General features: G+C 36.9%; 1 protein-coding gene across 1 annotated transcript in view; it reads right to left on the reverse strand.

Moving 5' to 3' along the window:
• Positions 1-22,211, reverse strand: part of LOC140137925 (protein kinase C-binding protein NELL2-like) — a 158,014-nt gene that overhangs the window by 112,281 nt on the left and 23,522 nt on the right. Inside the window, exons 2-3 of the mRNA XM_072159730.1 lie at positions 14,756-14,884; positions 9,842-9,992 (exon numbers count right to left, since the gene is read on the reverse strand). Of these exons, the coding sequence (XP_072015831.1) occupies positions 9,842-9,992; positions 14,756-14,884 (280 nt within the window). The remainder of the gene's footprint in view (positions 1-9,841; positions 9,993-14,755; positions 14,885-22,211) is intronic.

The raw sequence follows: 22,211 nt of genomic DNA on the forward strand, positions 1-22,211 counted from the left end.
CTAAATTTCTCCATATAAATGGATCATCTTCTGTGAGGTGCATGCACCACCACACAATGCACCTCTCTGAAGTACACGCAACATACTACTAATTTGACCTGAGGTTTCAGTGATGTACATGGCAGTTTTTCTCAGATGTAAAAAATAAAGTTACACCCTCCTCTCATTCATTGTAATCTTGAGTCATGCAGTCTCTTGTTAAGTAAAGTAATAAAATTTGCTTCAGGTTAGGGTTAGGGTCAGGATAAATATTAAGAATTAGGCTAAACTTATGTTGCAAAATACAATTTCCTGTCTTTGGCCAAACATTATATCCCTGCCTTGTACCGTAATTAATGTGCTGTGATCACATATCTGGAGCTCACCACACATAAAACATGTATGTGCAGCACTTGTCTCGCATCTGTGACTATTTTCACAGCCTACATCTCAGCGAAAATAATTCCTTTTTCACAGCGTTTCCATGTTCTAGTTTGTGACAGTGATGAGATGAGGCAATTTGCTAGGTATGTTCAAGGGCCATTAGGTCTTGTCAATGGGCTATTCTATCTGAAATACACACCCATGTAGAAATGGCACTTTTATTCCTTTTATGGGACACTCTAAACACCCTGTTACCCATAAAATGAAAAAGTCTGATGTGATGAGTTGCGAGTCTGATGAAGCCACTAGTGTAGTGGTGAAATGGCACTAAAACGCGAGTAACTCACCTTTATTTTTAGTAGGAATTGTTTAAAATGAACAAAATTCACAGTTGATTGGAATCTTTCTCAAGGGGGTGTGATTTTCGAAAGGAATAGCCTAATTCACTCTTTCAAGCTTACAACTGGAGCTTTGCTTCTATAAATAGCTTTCCATCATTTTGTGAATGTTAGAGTTCCTATAAACAACGCATTTCATTTCACAGGATTAAAAGATGCTCAGTAGCTCTCTAGACGTGTTTTAAAGAGATTGATCATATTAAGGCGAGTTGGAGCTTTCGGATCATATATTTTCAGTTTTAGTTATCAAAAGAATATACTTGATTCTGCAGAGTAATACATTGGTCTTTTAGGAAATCAGTCAAGGAAGCAACACTTCTATTTCCATATGTATAACAGTTATCGAGTTATGACAAATAATAGCTCAAAACAAAAGTTTTTACTTTTTTCCGCCTCTCAATGAAGACCATCCACAGAGAAAAAAAACCCATTATATTTACAATGAGCCTTGGGATCTCACAGATTGAAGCCACACCTGTGACAGGCTTTATTGTTCTCAATATTTTATCATTAACACAGTTAGCTCTGGCACCGCTCCGACTCACCTTAAGGCAAAGTACATTTTTATATAAATTCTGTTCTATGTCTAAAGAAAAAACATACATATAGGCCTACAAATACACCACATACAAACACAACCAATGCTACCACCACCAATGCTACTGCCACCACCACCACCACCACCACCACTATACCACCATCATCACCACCAGCACCACCACCACAACCATCACCACCAGCACCACCACCAGCAACACCACCACAACCACCACCACCACCACCACCACCACCACCACCACCACCACCACCACCACAACAACAACAACAACAACAACAACAACAACAACAACAACAACAACAACAACAACAACAACAACAACAAACACATAATTATGTGTGACAAGTTATCTCTTTAGTTTCTCTATTATGATGATTTTTACCAATTTGTATGACAAAAGTATGCAATTTTGTTCATGGGCTCAGTTGCTGAAAGTGTTCATCAATTATGCTACTTAAAATTACACTTAAAAACAACCACTATTATGCGGGGGGAAGTGTATGTGTGGCGTTTATTAGGGAATAGGCGCTAATTAGGTTGAATATGGTAGCTGTTATTGCACAGTGAAATACTCAGCATTTCAGGCAGTATTATTAAATTGTTTTACTATTTTCAACTGATGCAAAATGACACATTGCTGTATAAATTTTATGACTTACTTTATGCTATAGGCCTACACAATTTCTGAACCAAAGTATGCCTTGAATATTTTAATAAACAGTAAGGCTCATTTTTTTCTTTTTACAAAACTTGAAAAAAGAAGACGTTATAGACCCTAAATTACTTGTTATTCAAGGTTGGAAACTGGAGAAATACTGCTAAAACTAACAAAAATTCTAAGCTAGATTAAATTGTACGTTTTAATTACTTTTGCTTCTAATAATTGAACAGCTAGCAATGCATGCTAATTCAATGTGTCCCTGACTGTTCAATAGAAGCAACAGTAATTAAAATGTACAACTTCATCCAACTTTGATAAAAAAATTAGCAAATTGGCTGAGTGTTTTTAATATCAAAGTCAAACTTTTAACAAGTCATACTATTGTGCATATTTTTATGGTTATCTTGTCATATTATTAAATTATTATTATGCAAATATGAATGAGCACTTGCACTATAAAGATATCGAACATACTCATCCATTGCCAGGACACAGTCCTTTAACTCTCTCCACGCAGGTGTCGACTGCAGACGACAAGTTTAAATTTTTTTTTAATTAAAAAATTTCAGAATTGTAAATTGTAATGACAATATTTGGAATCAGCACAAAAATGCATTAAAATGAGTACAAACAAGCCTAGTATTGGTTCAGTGGTTCTTAAGATAGCTCTTGATATTTTGAGAAAATATGTCAAAACTTGGGACTTTTTATGTTGAACCCTGTATGGCTAGCATGCAGAGCATGAACTCATAAATGTTTGTAATAGTTTCTGTATAATTGTGTGCAAAACCTCATACTCTATAACTTGAGGTCAAATTTTGAGTCATAATTGCTTAATGTAAGTTAAGGAACCAAGCCACTGGCAATGAGGTTATTTTGGTTCATAGAGTAACTTCTCCCATTTACATTTCATAGCTGCATATGCAGACAGAGTTCTTGCCTCTTGAATATGTGCAACATTGAAATGTGTTGACAAATTCAAATTTCTGTCAAATTATCAATTCATGTTTCAAGTAGAAGTCATAACTGTAGGTTCTTTCAACATGTATGCATAATTCCTAGGCATTATTAAATTTGAAATGTTAAATACCGTAATTATTATTGCATGTTGAAGTACTATTTTCTATTTCTTTTTCAATTTAGTATTACAAATATTGTGCATAAAATTGTCTCTACTGACGGTAACAATCAACCCCCAAGCCAAGCAAAATTTAATGTTGTTGAGCAAAAACAATTTGTATACAATTATTATTAAAAATGTGAATACCCAAGGCTTATCTGTATTAAGAACATTGTTTTGTGTAATGCCTGTATCATACTAGCAGTTGCAGCAATCAAGAGACCAAATGCCGGGATCAAACGCTGGAAGGGATTCAAAATTGCAGATTGAGTTATCATGAGTTCATTTGCTCATAATTGGCGAAGACTCATAATATCATGGATTGATATAGAATCATTATAACCGTGTACATGCATTTGGGTGCAACACCTATGTGTACGCTAGTTGCGCTATGTGCAATACATGACTGGCCCACCCTCATTTGAATTTACGAGAGCGAAGTTGGATACAGATGCACAGGTTGAAAGGTGCTGCATATGTGTTTGTGAAACAGCTCCCTCAAGGCCCTCAATGCCTTGATGTCAGGCCCGTAACCAGATTTTTTTTTTTTTTTTTTTGGGGGGCTGATTTTGAAAAAAGTGGACTGGGGGCAGATTTCAAAAAAGTGGACTTTTTCAAAATTTGGATTCTTACTACACTCGCAAATGGGACTTTTGGGTAAAAAAGGGGGACTTTTGGGGCCTTTGGGGATCAACCCCTTCACCCCTCGCCTGGTTACCGGCCTGCTTGATGTCACTGACTCATTGTGCACCACAACAACTGGTCTGATCTGGACCAGGGTTAGAATTTTACCAGTTAAGAATCAAGATTGGTTCTTGCAAAGGGCAAAGAAATAGTGGAAATCATCTCATACTACATTTATGTAATGTGTATACTTGAAAACTTATCACAGTCTGTCCACATAGAAGTACAAAGTAAATTGACCTCGGAAACTGGAGGTATGAGAATAATTATTTTTGTGCAATGCATGCGTAAATGCTTCCTTTGGCGCCCCAACTGCTGTGCGATTTGTACTTGCTGAGCGCACCAAGCTCTTTATGCGTCACATTTTTTAACACGCAGTGCATGTTACGCGAAGCATCGACCCTCGATGCCACAGATTTGGTTTCTACTTCTATGTGGACAGACTGTAGAATCAACTGAGATTCATGCAAATCTTTTATGGAGAATTTCTGCGAGAATCGATTAGCCAATTCGTGCAGAACCTCTGACCCTGCGGGCTAATGTGCAAGCGATTCAAATTCATCACATAGTTTCCTTCACTTCCTTATTTTACCTTTAGGCCTACATTACATGTACTTGGTGAACAATGTGTGATGTGATCAAGCAAAATGAGATGTTTGTCATGTCATAACAAGTTTCATTCTTTCATTATATATTTTCTTGCCCACTTAAAAGGCTGCTATCTCCACCAAAACTGAACTCATAGTTCTTGCGCTATCATGAATATCTATAATACTGACAAAAATGTCATTCAAAGATCAAAACTTCTTACGAACATATCACATATATTATTTTAGCAAAAAAAGATTGATCTTGTTCAATCACGTCAGTCACATATATTTTTGGTAGAAATTATGATGAAACCTATTCAAAATTTTCACCAAATCCATCCAATCCACCATCTTTGCATACATACATAAATAGTACAATACTGTAGATGTAAGCTTACTACATTACGTTCACTAGAAATTCAATCTATAAACAGTAATAAGGAGTTTGATTAGTACGCATGAAATCGTAGCTGTCATAAATACACCTACAACATCCCTGAGGGTTCACATAAAGCTCCTTGGGGGTTAAATGTAGATTCACTCTTTTCTTTCTTACAACTTAATTTCCCTTGCTATTTGACATTTTCATGGTTTTTATTCAAGTTACTTTCCCGATTTTTTCCGACTTTTTAACACAGCATTCACCTAGTTACCTATTTCCTATGTTCTTTATTAGCATTTATAATGAACTGTTTGCACTCTAATCAATTACCAACAAGTCTCAACAAATCCATATTTTCAGGGTGTTTTGTGACTTTCTTAGTTTAATTGTTGCTTTGGATAATCAACTTTGACATTTCTCAATAAGGATGTGGCACAATTTTCATCAGGACAAGAAAATCGGCCTTTATCTGCCTTTTTGAGACGTACCAACATCACAATTCAAAAATGCTCACAAATGCTGATTAAGTTTTCCCGATTTCCCAGAAAAATTGAAGAAAGTCTCCCAAAACCATAACCTATGCTACTAACCTCTAGCTACATTCTTCATGTTCTTTTCCATATTAAACACAAAGGTAATATAAAGCCTAGCCTTACTGAAAGGCCCAATGGTCATATTTCTTTGAGAAACTGCATACCACAACTTTCATATTTTGATGAGCGTCACCATGTAAGAGAGCCTGAGCTCAGCCTCACACTATACACTCGGCTTCGCACCTTCTGTGCTTGGTGTGGCCCTTCATGCTCCAAGTGGTGATGTGCATGTCGGCCTCAAGTCAAGTGTATAAATGGTGAGGTTGCTTTCACAAAACTAAATAAGTCATTTTCCTCATGACAAAATGGCTGACAATATAAGATATCACTGCGATCACCACATATTGCTGAATATCATTCAACTGTAAATCTTCGCATCTGCTCTCCTTTGTATTATTCTTTCTATAGTCTGTCTTGTCTCAAGTTGAGTGTAACGCCATGTTTGATTTCACAGTGGTAGATTCTAATAGCATGCGGTATTAATCCCACAGGGCATAGGCACACATGTAGAAGGGAGATTTGTCCGTACGCTGGCAACGCAACCGCGTAAACGCACTGGTTTGAATCTGCCACTGCGAAATCCAACATGGCATTACTCTCAAGTAAAGTTACCACAGGACCCCAAAAAAATTGCAACAGAAGGATTTTTGGTATTTTCTTGCAGTATAAGGTCTAATAAATAACATATCAAAAGTTTACAAAAATTCAACTTGGGGGAGGGGTCCAACTGTGACGTAATCAAAATGGCCGCCAAAAGCTGGAAAAATACCCATTAATCAACTAATTTTATCCATTGTTCACTCGTTATTGTGGGTTCCACTGGTAACAACCTTGTTCAGAAGTACATTAATAGATGTAGTAATGAATCTTTAAATTGTGGTATTCAGATGGAGCAATTTGACAGCCATAATTAATTTCAAAATGGCTGCCATTTTGGTATTTTGGCTTATGAAGTGAAATCATACACGTAATTGTAAGGCAAAACTTAAGGCGTTAGATTTTCTAAAATAGCCAATATCCTTTGCACATATATTCCCATTCAAATTTATATAGAGGTAGGCATACAAACCAAATTGGCAGCAAGAGTGAATTACAAAATGGCCGCCATTTTGGTATGTTGGCTTATTGAGTTAAATTATGCACGTATTGTAACTTGAAACTTAAAGCGACAGAAATTCTGAAATAACCAACATTAATATTATACTTTCAAGTAGGTATATGTACCAATTTGGGAGCCATATTTACCATGATGCGATTCCTTTGTTTGCAGTAGTATTCATCGACCACATTGTATGTATGTTGGAATTAGTTGTCATCATCATCATCATCATCATCATCATCATCATCTTTCTGCAGCTACATTTCTTTGTGATGCATCCTGTAGAACAATTGCATGGAGTCATCTTCAGCAAAAATTCTCGTGCTGGAATTCTTTTTATCATGAATGGAAAAAATTTGTCACCTTAAACGATCCATCCCCAGTCAGATATAGATGTACGTTCTCCAAGAGTTAAGCATTGCAGCACAGGCTGTGGGTGGAAGTCTTTCAGGTTTAATAAAGTTCTCTGCTGGGCAAATTTTTTTGGAAAGAAACATGTAGCATAAGGATTCCAAAGACTCTGATTGCTGACCATTAAACAAGGACACCATTGCTTTGCAGCCTTCACTTTCTATATATTCTTGATCCATACAGGATCACCATTGATAATGTTGTGCAATACAGACTTCATGCCTACCCCAAATATTCTTGAAGTAGTGTTGTAACCTGAAAACGCATGGGCAAACAACACATCCAACAAATGTCATCACTGAGTAAGCGCTTGAACATATGCATCTCCTTCAGCGTGGATCACATGGCATCCTTTCTGTTGCATACGCTCCCCAGTTAGTTTAATGAGTGTCTGTTTGTTCAGATCATTTTTTTTTGCCAGCAAATTGCCAGCATCTGCTATGTCTACCTTATTTGCAACCCGACTCTTGCGGCGCTGATTCGTGTTATCCTTTGTGTTCTGTCCACCAGTGTATCTCTCAAAGACAACCGTGGCCTTGCCATAGTGATCAAATGTGAAAGATGTATTAATTATATCAGCAAGGGAACTATAGGTGCTTCCTTCTGTCCACTTCAAGCGATGTAGAAGAGAATCTCCATCAAGAACATAGTGATCAGTCCTTAGAACTGCCTCAGGGCCATCAGCCTCTGATGAGGACACATGATCCTGTATGGCTTGTAGTAGTGGTGCTTTATCTGGAAACCAGAAACTTTTGAAACAACAGAGCTGGATCAATGGTTTGGTCATCAGTGACCTTGACAGTCCATGCAGATGCAAGGGTCTTGACTCTAGCCTTCCGTTTGTAGCTATATGAAAAGTCAGCATGTCCTTCCATTTTGTTTACCTACTTTGAACTGGTTTTGCATGCGACTCACTTATCAGAGGGTGATGCCCTGAGACAGTTCCAAGGACTGAGTGATCACTATGCTCTTGATGGAGTTCTCTTCTGATAATTATGCATCTTTCACATTTGATCACTATGGCAAGGCCACGGTTGTCTTTGATTGATACATTGGGGACTGTATGGAACAGAAAGGATGTCATCTGATCCACGCTGATGGATATGCCGATATTGATACAGTGAAAGCAGCAGTCGCAATGGCATCATTTAAGTTAACAACCCTAATTGGAGAAGACACATCTGTTGGTATTACTTCTTCATTATGCAGAAAAGGACTGTAAGGACTTGTACTTTCGGTCTGACAATGATAAACCATATGTATATGATATCAAGGTTCGAACCGCTTACTCAGTTATGACATATGTTCGGATTTGTTGTTGGCCCATGCGTTTTCAGGTTGTGACACTACTTCAAGAATATTTGTGGTAGGCAAGTCTGTATTTAACAAAACCATCAATGGTCATCCTGTATTTCAAGTTTGTTCCAAGGCATTTCGCACTCCCAATATGGATCAAGAATATGTATAAAGTGAAGGCTGCAAAGCAATGGTGTCCCTGTTTAATGGTCAGCAATCAGAGTCTTTGGAATCCTTACGCTGCCGGTTAATCAACAAAAAAATATGCACAGCAAAGAGCTTCGTTTAACCTGAAAGACTTCCACCCACAACCTCTGCTGCCAAGCGTCACCCAGGAGTATGTATCTATAGGTCATGCAGTGGATGTGTAAAAGTGATGGTATGCATCCAATTGACTGGGGATGGATTCTTCAAGGTGACAAATTTGTTCCATTCATGATGAAAAGAAGTCCAGCGCCAGAATCATTGCTGAAGATGATTCGATGCAATTGTTCTACAGAATGCATCACAATGAAATGTAGCTGCAGAAAGAATGGACTCAATTGCACTGGAGCATGTGCACACATAGGCTAATGTGAGAACATGGATCAGGAACTATTCTCAGATGATGATGATAACTAATTACAACATACATGTGGTCGATGTATACCACTGTAAACAAAGGCATCGCATCGTGGAATAGCAAGATGAATTTTGTTTACTTCAAGAATATACTGTAAGCAACATATTGATTTTTATAATGGTGATTATAGCTGACAGCCATTTTGAAATGCTATTTGGCTCCAAATTGGTACATACAATGTATGCCTACTTAAAAGTATAATTTTAATGGTACTATTGGTGCATTGGATGTTGGTTATTTTAGAATTTAGGTCGCTTTAAGTTTCAAGTTGCAATACGTGCATAATTTAAGTCAATAAGCTAACATACCAAAATGGCGGCCATTTTGAAATTCGCTGTTGCTGCTAATTTGGTTCAGTATGTTCACCTCTATAGAAAATTTAATGGGAATATGGGTGCAAAGGATATTGGCTATTTTAGAAAATCCAACGCTTTAAGTTTCGCCTTACATTACGTGCATGATTTGATTTCATATGCCAAAATACCAAACTGGCGGCCATTTTGAAATTCATTATGGCTGTAAAATCGATCAATCTGAATACCACAATATAAAGATTCATTACTACATCCAGTAATGTACATCTGAACAAGGTTGTCAGCAGTGGAACCCACAAAAACGAAAGTGAAAAATGGATGAAATCAGTAGATTAATGGGTATTTTTCCAGCTTTTGGCGGCCATTTTGATTACGCCACTGTTGGACCCCTCGCCCAAGTTGAATTTTTGTAAACTTTTGATATGTTATTCATTAGACCTTATACTGCAAGAAAATACCAAAAAAGCTTCTGTTGCAATTTTTTTGGGGTTAGGGGTAGCTGTGTCATATTTTGATCCTACACACTATATAGAAGACGATGTTACCGATATAACAGTGAAAAGTCATTTTTTACGTTGGCAGCTACTTGCATTCAGTAAATCGTATTCAGCACGTCACATGTTAGAGAGGGACGGTTTATACTTCATCTGTTGTTCAGCATTTATGGAAAAATCATGAAGATTGGTACACCACTCCTGTCCTACACCCTCTGATAACCTCTCTCATTTCAATCCATCAACCCTTCTTACCTGGATCTATCTACAGCCATAGAAACTATACTGCCACTATTCCTCCTTTCCTGTTTCACCGTGGCAATCATGGTAAGCTCTGACGCTTCATGCAGAAGATTCTTGGTCTTCTGGAAATAATCTGTGGGAATTTCTGCATTCCGACCATCCACTGAAATGTTAAAGGTCAAAATATTATTATTCATTAGTTGATTTAGTTCTCAGGTATATACAACTTACTGAAAGTTTGGAACAAAATAGTTGTGCTTCAAAACCCATAGTCTAGAGGAGGGAGGCATCATAATTTTTTGGTGGAAAATGGTGGGTCTTTGAGAGATGACAGCGGTGGTCTGTAAAATAGCAAAAGCAAGGGTCTTCTGGTCATTTGTGTTAAGCACCTCCAACCAGGTAAAAACCAAGGCACACAAACACAGTAATTTATCACTGGGTTCGAATATGTATCCAATGCACATGTGTTAAAGATACAGTTTTGAAATTTGTGATTTCCTGTATCTTATTCCAGCAGGCGCACTATGTACTTTGCACTGATTGGGAAGACATAAACATGCTTAAGTATAGCAAAGACTTAAAGTCGGCAAGGAATAGAGTAGTTTTAAAAAATAACATCTTGGATATTTCTAGACACCGATCTCCTACACTAAAGGGTAATCAGCAATTACAATTAAGCCATTGGGTAAACTCTGTTATGAGACTGACTTTGCATCCAACAGTATGTTCTATAAATCGCAATAGGCATTTTCACTTAGAACATATGCATCTAGATCAATTTTAACATAATCAGATCTAGATTCAGGTCCAATGGGTTCTTATTATTGTAACTATAGAGGCCGTCAACGTGACATCATATGCCGCCATCTTGTGGGTACACGATGTGATGGTCGTTCGATCTCCATGCGTGAGCAGCAAAATCACCGCGTTGATGCGCGATAACAGCTGGCGTGGCAATCTAAGCCCCTGCGCGTAGTGTCCGACGCATGAACACACAGATCATTTGTACCCACAAGATGGCGAAAGGCTGACGGCATCTATTGTTGGCTTGCTTGTTTGTTTGTTTATTTTTAAACTTAAAGTATCTGCATAATCAGCTGTAGATCCAGTCTCACATGATAATATAATGCAGCTTCGGAATCCTGCCATTGGGGGTATGATATATTTGTGTTCATTCTCATGCTCACAGTCATAGAAGAGATTCAAAATTGGACCAATCTATGCAAAAATGTTGAAATTTGCAGACTTACAGCAATAAAAGTAATCCATATTTTATACCCTTTCTGGGATATGCAGACTGAATAAGACTATGAATAATTTTGAATAACCTTTCTGTGATTTTCAATAGGATTTTGATATATTGACATTTTCTTGAAGGTATATAGCAGCAAATTTGACACACCATCCTTCTGGACTTTCCTGGACTTCTAGAAACAAGCCGGGGACTAAGATATCCTCTCTGGTATGGTACGATACCATTTCTGGTAGTTCCCATCAGCAAACCAGTCCAAATTCCAAGAACCCCATCCCATTGGTTACACCCTTTTTCCACCCCGATGTGGCAGTGACATCAATGTGTATTCCTTGGGCTCGGCTTCAAATCGTTAGCGTTCGCTCAAAACGCTGGCATATACATGCTTTTAAGCGCGAGCAAAACAATCGCCTCAATGTGTTGATGTAACTGCCACATCAAGGTGTAAATGGTATAGTGTCTGGGTCCAAAATATGGACATACATGATGCATAGAGTAGAATTATGATATGAAGATTGTTTTGGTAATTGTGGATCTGAATTGTTCTGAATCTGGAATAGTTCATATGAAATGTCCCTATAAGCTCCTATAAATGAAACTAGGTTGGGTGCAACTACACAGGATCAAATTATAAGTCTTGTGGGGCAGCTCTATGTAGACATATAAGTCATAACAAGTGTTTTAGCTGGAAGGGATTGAAAGGACAAAACCTTTAGGCAGCAAAATATGATCAGTTTTAGTAGTAGTAAGAGTATGAGCGGCGTGAGCCGCGAATATTCTTACAAACTAGTAGCACCCACCAAAATGCTCTTATAGAGGTGTCCTCTTTATGGCCATCTGTCTTGGTCTCAAACTTGTCATCAACTCCAACTTAATTGTTTCTCTATAAACCTGTCAACAACAATTCCTTTACTTAAGAGGTTATCTACATGTAGGGTCATGGCAGGTAACTGGGTAATTCATTGAGCAAGGTAGACATGGTAGATGGTCATTGTATGTGTCCAGATTTATAGACTGAGTTTGACAGTTTGTTGTTGTGTGACAACCTTAATTTCTTCCTATACATTTTTACCTTGCTTTCTTTTACTTCTTCCTTACTGTCTTCCTTATTTTCTTTCCTATCTTTTTCTTACTTTCATTCTTTCTTTCCTTCTTCATATGCATTTCTTTCTTTCTTTCCCTTCATCCTTCCTTTCTGTTTTCTTTCTTTCTTTCTTTTTCTTCTTCCTTCCTTTCATTCTTTCTTTTCTTTGTTTTTTCTTTCATTTTTCATTCTTCTTTGTTTTTCTTTCTTTTTTCATTCTTTCTTTCTTTCCGTCCTTCTTTCTTTCCATTTTTCCTTCAAAATCCAAACTATCAGTGTATTAAAAGAGTATCTTAGCTTTAACCAGCTAGGTCCCTCACATTGAGATGTTTCAAACATCTGTCAAATATGGTACATATCTCTTGTCACTACTATAATTAAAAGGTGGTCTCCTAACAAATATGATCTGGTTTAGTTTTGTATGTGAGGTGAAGGTCAGAGTATAGTTGCCTTTGCAAATCCAAAATATTGGGTATTGGTTTTACACCCACCTATGTTTACAACATCAATCTGTCTCAAAAATCTGTTATCAGTCAAGTATGTCACATATCTGTTGTCACTTAATTGAAAGTGTTCTCTTGTTGAAAGTTCTTTTAAAAAGACACAATGCAGTTCATATTGCATTGTACAATTTAAATATGGAAAATTATAGCACTGCTGGAAAAGGGTACGGTGTGCTACTAGGTGTAAAAGAGAAATGAACAATTAATCAATGGCATTTGACGGAAAGCGCACTTTTAGGTGGAAATTAAAAGTGGAGAAATTTCATTTTGTGAAGCAGTATGTGAGTGCTTCAATATTAGCACACACTGTACTGCTGATGGTGAATATATTACAACCCAACTGAGTGACTGACAAGGTATCAAGTGTTTTACATGTAGGCTACATCTAATATCTCAAGCTCATAATTGGGTCCATCAATTTTTGGTATCATCCTACTATAATTCACCAGAATCTGTCTGTTTGTGTGTTTGTTTGTTTGTCTGTCCGCCTCTTTTCTCGGAGACTGGGGGTCGACGTTCCTCAAACTTGGTGGGTGGGTGCAGCTTGGTATGAGGAAGAACGAGTTTATATTTTTAAGGTCAAAGGTCAACGACGGGTCAAGTCCAATTGAAGTCTAATTTCAAACATGTTAAATGGCAAATCTAGCCATGCCATTGTGTTGACCTTGGACTATCAAGCAAAAGTTTCCACGGTGACCTTTTCGCCAGACCTACGGTTAAGAGGTCATAGGTCAAAAAAGGTACAACATTTCAAATTGCCCGTATGGAGCTCAAACTTGGTGGGTGGGTGGACCTTGGACTAACAAACAAAAGTTTCCATGGTGACCTTTTTGTCAGAACTACGGTTAAGAGGTCATAGGTCAAAAAAGGTACAAATTTCAAATTGCCCCTATGGAGCTCAAACTTGGTGGGTGGGTGGACCTTGGACTAACAAACAAAAGTTTCCACGGTGACCTTTTTGTCAGACCTATGGTTAAGAGGTCATAGGTCAAAAAATTCAAATTGCTCATATGGAACTCAAACTTGGTGGGTGGGTGGACCTTGGACTAACAAACAAAAGTTTCCACAGTGACCTTTTTGTCAGACTTACGGTTCAACCTACGGTTAAGAGGTCATAGGTTAAAAAATTCAAATTGCTCATATGGAGCTCAAAGTTGGTGGGTGAGTGGACCTTGGACTAACAAACAATGGTTTCCACGGTGACATTTTTGTCAGGCCTATGGTTAAGACGTCATAGGTTAAAAATTTCAAACTGCTCCTATGGAGCTCAAACTTGGTGAGTGGGTGTAACTTTTGCCAAAGAGCTTAGGTTTGCGTTCATTAGGTCATCCGTGGTCTACGGTCGGGTCAAATTTCAAATTGAGGGCGAAAGTCAGGTCAAATTGCAAAAGCTCAAATTTAATTGAGCTCACTGTGAGGAAAGTGATCCCAGCCAAAGGACACACCCTGATTTTGAGATCTGTAAAAGCCAATAACCAAGACAGCCGAGAACCGCGAAATACGGGTAACCGCCTAGTAAGCTAATAATTTGAGCCTGTAACTGTCAGGACTGCACCAGGCTAAATTTCTGAAGGTGGAGAGGAAAGCCATCCAAGTGAGCTGGAAGTCCAGCTGACATCACTTAAAATGTAACCCCATTTCCCCCACGATGGTTTATATTTTCTTTGTCTACATTGTACATGTTGCATGTGTATTTTTCTGCGACCTTTATCCATCTTGCCAGAGACACAAGTCGCCAACAGGAGAACAGTTGTTCAGCTTGGAAGCAGACATATTGGCAATTTGGGAAAACTACTGAGATTGGAATTATTATGTGGATTCAAAAAGAAGTTCTGGAGAAGATTTTGAAGACCTGTTTCAGTCCACATCTCAATTCTGATATAATTCAAGATATGCAATCAACTACCAATCTATGGGTACTTCCAAGCCACAGACCGCCAGTTTGTCACTACATGCTGCCAGAGTTTCAATTGGTCACAAAAGAACAAAATCTGTCTCTATATGAGTGGATATTCACTGTCAGTTTCAATTATTTTGTTCAAAAGGCACAACAATTTGTACTGATTGTACCTCATTGCATTCATTACCTTCTTCAAAATAATAAGCTGGTCCATTATTGTGATATCCAGGCACCTGTGATATCCCAGGTATGGTCATCAATGTGATGCCATCTATTAGGTCCACTTCTATGTCAGGGTCTATACCATATCCATATACTGTAAAAAAAAATGAGAAATAGAAACAAAATAATAATTAATATAAATGTTATAATTCAGAAATCAATATCAGATACACCACATAAATGTGATGGCATTTAATTTTCAAGGTATCCCCTCTAAATCAGGACCTATACATTATGTAAACCTTAAAAACTGTACAAAAAGGCAATGAGCAGAAATGCAATTTTATGTGAAATACAATACCAGTATCAGATGCAACATGACGTGATGGCATTGATTTGGTGAAGTTTGAATACAATGCAATCTTAAACAGAGAATGCGAAGTGAAATCAATCGATAACCTTTATAAAAGGTGTACTGTAATTTTGAATACAACTTTAAAACTTACCTGTGTATATATCTTATTTCATTTCTGATGTCATCAAGCAAAATCACCTCAGCCAGGCCCGTACGCAGGGGGGTGCAGGGGGTGCGACCGCACCTCCCCAAATTTGCAAAAGTATACAAAAAGTCCCAAAATTGAAGAATCAGGTTTCTTACGGTTTTTTGGTCATAAAAGGGTCAAAATTTGGGGTGAAAAGTACACTTTTCACAAAATCGCCCCCCCCCCCTTTTTGGAAAAAAGTCCACTTTTTTCAAAATCAGCACTCCCCCAAAAAATCCCATGTATGGGCCTGACCTCAGCTAAATATTGCTTCTATGCAACTTAATTTGCCTAGATTTGCTTAGACATAAGACAGATTTTTTAAAGATTTTTTTAATATTGTGAGAAATCCCATCAAATTTGAACTTGCCAGTCAATTAGAAAAAATGTGCTATAATTTGTCTTGTTGAGAGTAACGCCATGTTGGATGTTGCAGTGCATTTAGGTGGTTAGACATTCAGACAAACCATACTTCTAAGCATGTGTACTATACTCTGCGGGCGTAGGTATAACACACACAATTCAAAACTGCCACTGTGACATCCAACATGGCATTACTCTCAACTTGAGATAAGACAGATTATAGCCTCTCATAAACAAGGGGTAGCATGCAGAGGAGAAAGCATAGTAAAAAGGGGCCATAATCTGGACCAGGTCAGAGAAAGGGGGGCAATCCAAAAATTTAGACAAATTTTTAGGAAAATTGCCTAAAATGGCCTGTCCCCCCCCCCCATCAGCACACCCGGTGCTCCCCCACCGAATATGATAGCTCATGCTACGCCACTGATCTGGACCATCTAAATAGACATCTGCAGTTCATCCCAGGGGAGGAGAAAATTAAGGGGCTCAGATCCTAACAGAACAGGTCAAAAACCCCTCTTCGCATGTGTGACTGACTGACTGGTTATAGGGCATATCAAATTCTAATCACTTTAGAAGCAAATTACTGATTTTTCTCGATAGCATCCCCTTAAATTGGCATTTCTTTACATCTGTCTGAGCAAAACCAATATCTAATACAATTTAAAATGACATCTTATACATTCTGACCCAAGACATTTAAATTTGATTGCACTTTATCCATTCCTACATCCACTACCATGACTACTCCATCTATCCAATGTAGGCCAACTATAGCATCCTCATCTGTACACACTACCATAACCCACACAAACCGTAAGCATCTTTTCTTCTAACATATCTTTCATCTCAGATTCATTAGACGTTATCAATACGAGTCAGCCGTCGCATTGGCTGTGATCACTTCATTCATCCTATGGCATCGGTTTAATAATGGACACTATACAAGAGGCCACTCAAGATTCAATTCCTGGATGGACAGCTAGCCAGGATTTTGCTTTGTCCTGACAATGATGATAATATGCTGAACAGGTTTCTCTTGATTTCACTTGATAGGACGGGGGTCACTTTTCTGACCATCTTATTCAATTATACAGAGTAGGTTAGTACACCGCTGTTAAAGGGATATGCGTGTATACAGTCATTTAATTTGTAAGCTCAAATTGCAAAGCCAACTTATTGATCATTTAATAGAATATTTAAGATGTGATAAAAAAAGAACCTGACCCACTACCTGGGACCCGCTACTACTGAATTTTTACCGAAAACAGTGTTCTCCATATTCTATAGCGCACCCTTAAATAAACAGCATGAAAAGTTTCAAGGTTTAATTTTCATTTAAGGATGTCAAAATTCAAATCTACTTTTCTACCAGCATGACTAAATGGTGTGCCAAATCCTGGTGCCAGCAGAAGCAATATTTTTAAAAGAAATTCCCTGATAAATGTTGGCAGAAAAACCGTACCAGATGTAATGCTAATTTTGGTTCTCCCCATGAATGTCCCTATATATACTCCTGCTGGAACTAAATAGAATTACAGTGTCATATATTTTGTACAAAATTTACATTTGACATTGACAATAACCTATGGTTCTCATGCAAAACAACAATAACCTATGGTCCTCATGCAATACATGCTGGGAGGGGGGTACTCAAGTTTGGTTTGGGTAGGGATGTGCTTCCAAGAACCTGAAAAAGTGGACACATATTTATACCAATTTTCAAAAAAAAATTGAACCATTTTAAAACCCAAGACCCATAATTTATGATCGGCTAAATTTAACATAATTTTGCAATTTTTGTTTCTAGGTTTTAAAATTTGGGCTCCAGATGGGTGGAATTTATATATTTTTTCATAAAAACTAAAAACACTATCCCTTTTAATTTGAGTATATTTTCAAAAAAAAGAAAAAAAAATACCCTTTAAAATAAATTGACATAGAAAAGAAGCCATTTTTATACCAGATGCCTGAAAATGAGACCATGTCCCCAGACCCATATTTGCACAAATCCCTGTCATATGTACCGTCCATCCGAGTACAGTCCTCCAATACATGCATGTAAATAATCACATTTTACATGTCAAATCATAATAATGTTTCAACATGTTCAAAAGCCTTGTATTTATATCAAGCTAACAGCACATATTTACTTGAATGGGATACCTAATTTGAATTCACTTTATGTAATGAATTTGAACTACGTTGCACTAACTGAGTGCACAAACACATGACTATGTCGATCGGTTAGTGTAAGGAACTTGAACGGACTATAGCTGCCTTGAGTTTGTATGTTACCATGGTTATATATTACTAAAAATATGTGATGTAATCAAGCAACATGAGCTGAATGTCAATAGTATTCAATCTTGACTCCTCTACATGAGTGATATGTATTCTAAACATAACTATTATAAATGCCAAGTCACCCAATGCTAACTTACACATGGCAACACCAATTAATCAATCGAAAATAAGTGACTGTATAAAGTGATTTTGAACTGATTCAATGGGCATCATGATGTTGATGTTTATAATGTTGGTAAATTGAAAATTGCAATCTCTGATGAATCTAACCTAGAATCTAACAATAATAATTATATTCAATCAGGGTCAGCATGGTCAGTGTCGTAGATCTCTTTTTGACACGGGGGGGGGGCAGTTGTAAAAAATTCTTGGAAGTATAGTGAATCCAGCACTTTTGACGACAGAAAAAGTTCATGGTAGAAATGGGTGTGAAGCGCACAAACATTGTTGCCATATTGAATGTAAAATGGTGAAATATGGTGCAAAAGTGGAACAAATTCATCCAAAGAGTGCACAATTTGGCACTTTTTAGGCTAATGGCCAAATGTAAGGGTAATTTGGTCAGAAACGGACATACAGGCATCAACATGTAAAGGGGTTGTATGAACCATCCTCCCTTTTCAAAATATTGTGGGGATTCATCCCCCATCCCACCAAATTTGATCAGGATAAATATTTCATTTTGCAAGGGTATCCATTTTCAAGGCAATTTAGCCAATAGCATGCCAGGGTACGTCTTATAACATGTGACAGTCCTCTTCTAAATGATGGTGTCCGAAGTTACACAAAATAAGGGGGGCACCAAGGCAAAGACATGTGTACCAAAGACCATTTCCTTTGGTGCGTTTGGTTATGTTTCGTCTCTGCTGATACTCAATTAAAAATGTTTACCATTTTTACCCTTAGGCCAATAAAAAAAAATTGTTTGCTTGCCCTCAATTGAATTTTAAAAATTGGGTCGGTCGGGATTTCTTTTTTTTTTTTCTCCTTTTTTTTTTTTAATTACTACCAAACTCTACTGTTTGTATTAATTAAGGCTCAAAATATGAAAAATCAGACAATTTTGGTGTCAAAATGAATCAACTAACATTACAAAACAACTAAAATGTTGAACACAAGCTCTAAAATACATTTTTTTACATCTTCAGAATGCAAAATTTGAAAAAAAAAAAACTTTTTCAGGAATGTCCAAAAATATGGTCGGTATTCGTTTGTACAGTAAATTGAAAAAATACACTTTTTTCTGATTTTTAAAATTAGGGTCGGTCGGTTGAGGGCAAGCAAACATCTTTTTTTTTTTTGGCCTTACTTTAAATATAAAATGGTTAGAAATCCACAAAGCAGCCTTCATATTTCTACCCTTACTGCATTGAGTAAAGTGTGTACAGTATAAGGCACCTATCCCATTTAAACTCCATCTCTGTAACCATCTATACTAATTGAATTACTTAGAGAGTTGCAACTATCGCTATCGGCGCATAGGTGTATGTACAAGTTAGTAGTTGATAGTGTTTTTCTTCTTCGCTTAGTTGTCTTTTCTTTCCTCATTTCATCAAGTCCTGGAGGATTCCACCAAAATATGCTGCTTTGTTTTAATTGGTTTATCAATTATAAGTACTATGTGTGTATGCCTCGGTGTGTTTAGTTTGTATACATGTGAACATGAACAATGTAATTCATATGCCTGGGTTCATGTGCTCATGTGATGTGATCAAGTTAAATGGTTGCTTGGCACATAATATCAATTTTCCTTTTCCAATTAATGTTCCCATTTAAATGGTGGCAATGAGTTAATACCTGCCAAAGTTGACTTCTGGTTTCTGACATGTCTGAGATGTGAATAATTTCATATTGCAAAGAGTTTTTGTAATAAATAAACTTGAGTTTTGAGCACATCGTTTACGACAGTAAGAATTTGTTTAAAGGGACATTTCGTTATTTAAAAATATATACCACAATTGGTGCTGTTATAATAGTGAATCAAATTTACTGCACACAATATTTTCCTCAAATGTTGAATGACTTCAGCCGAATACCCTATATATCCATTTTTTTCAGAAGGATATCAATATACGGTACATTCCTGTTACGGTTGGTGTTTACAGTAAAGATTTTCAGGATTATTTTTGGCCATATGGTGCTGTAACATTCAATTATGGGCAATTCACAAATTCAATGACCGAATCCAACTGATACTATGGAAATAAGCTTTTTGTGTGTATATCTATTAAACCAAACCCTAAAAAGAGGATATTGAAATCACAAAATGCCCCTTCTTAGGGGCAATTTTAGTATGGCCCTTTCTTTTGGCATATCTAAAAATAAAAACCAACTAGAAATTATGTTATATGTTTAATTGGTAGACAGTTTGTGTGGAGTCCATGGAATCATACCGGTAGTGAAGGAAACTATCATATGACCTGCACCACAGCTATCATTTGTAGAGGAAGTTAACTGATTCTGATGAAGTGCTTTGCTACTGTGCAAATGCAACTATATATTCTAAACTCACGGTACCTTGTTTGATGTGATCATTTATTAATTTTTCCAACAAAACACATTATATAATGTTCGATTCTAGACCGGGATAATACAACAGCTATCACACAAATACACATATATTTTAAAGCTATTTTTAAGATAGATTTTCGTTTCTATATCAAATTAATTATTCATCTTTTTCTGCCTTTTTGTGGATATTTTTATTCTATAAACTGTACATTTGTGTGCAAATTGAGGACACTATTTACATATATTTTAAATTGAAATTGGCCAAATAATAACTTTGCCATTTATTAGCATTTTTTCTGATGTTCAATACAGTAACACAAGTGTCAACCCCATGATGCAAACAAGATTTAAGAAAAAGAGCGCCCTCATTGTTCAACTTTACTTGACACAGTTTTATATTACATCAAACAATCGTAAAATAAGTTAAACAGGTCGAAACATTACTATAAAGGCACTACACCAAATATATAGACACAAGGATTTCAACAATACATTGTCTCTTGATAATTACTTCACAAAATACCGCAGATATAATAGACATCAGAACATTAAACAACCGAGTAAAAGCGGCTATTGCAAGATGGGTTATCCACACACATTCGCTTCAGTACTGTAAATACGCAATTACATTAGAAGCCCCTTCTTTCAATACTAGGAGAAATGTTTTTCAACTCAGACAATGAGACGTTTTAGTAAATTGACAATATGCAGGTTTGGGGTTTGAGGTAGAGTAAATATATAGAATTAAATTTCCTGTATGTGGTGCTGAAACCTGTAAAGTCAATTTGATTTCATTCAAGTGTGCCAATTGGTGACATATATGTATGTGACATCATATTGATGTCATGCTAACATGTGCCGTATGCACAGACGAAAACCTAATCCTCTGAATCATGGTGTCACAAAAACTGGTTCTTTCTGCCGTGCATGAAATAAATTTTGTCAATTTCAAGCATATTCACATAGATATTTGCAATTATTGGTCATTTTTGCTCAGATTGCAATGCCTTGAAGAGAAAATGCAAGCACCAATAGCGAGATGCAAAGTGCTGAGGACCGCCTTAAATTACTTGTGGGTATAGGGTAGTGGCCATCATTTGCTCTTACCCTGGCTCTTACCAAAGCAATTCATTATATTGTAAGTGCATAACAAAACACCTATAGATGATCTTCTTCCATGCTAAAGGGACAAATTGTTTTATCTAACTACATTAACATCTAAGTGCTAGCAGTGGAAAGAGCTGGAAAGTACAGCATTATCAATTTGGTAAAGGGCTAATGTCCTCACAGTGTATGACATGTATCCTCCCCATTCTCCAGGCAAATCAGGAAAGCACACCATACAAAGTACATAATAGCCACCATTTTCCTGTTGATAACTAAACTCAAGAACAAATCCATTAAAATTGAAATTGTTTTTTCAGTAACCAGCTTGCATTTATGTAGCTTGCAGGCAGAATATTCAAGTAAAAGGACATACTGAGAAATAGGCCTAAATGTACACAGTGATGGATCCCATTGGAAAAGTGATATGAATTATAACTGTTATACATGAAATTTTCAAACAATTCAAATATTTACGAGGATTAAATCGGTGGATAAAATGGTTCTCCTGTATGTGCATAGCCTAATTAAGCCACTCCAAAAACCTTATTATTGTAAATTTTTCACAGATTCAGGGTACCGTATATAGAAAAGACCAGCAGTTCCCTGCAGAAAATAAATTGTGATGAATTATAACATGCAATATAATACTGCAAT

This window comes from Amphiura filiformis, chromosome 17 (genome assembly GCF_039555335.1).
Source record: "Amphiura filiformis chromosome 17, Afil_fr2py, whole genome shotgun sequence".
In the NCBI taxonomy this organism is placed as follows: Eukaryota; Metazoa; Echinodermata; class Ophiuroidea; order Amphilepidida; family Amphiuridae; genus Amphiura; species Amphiura filiformis.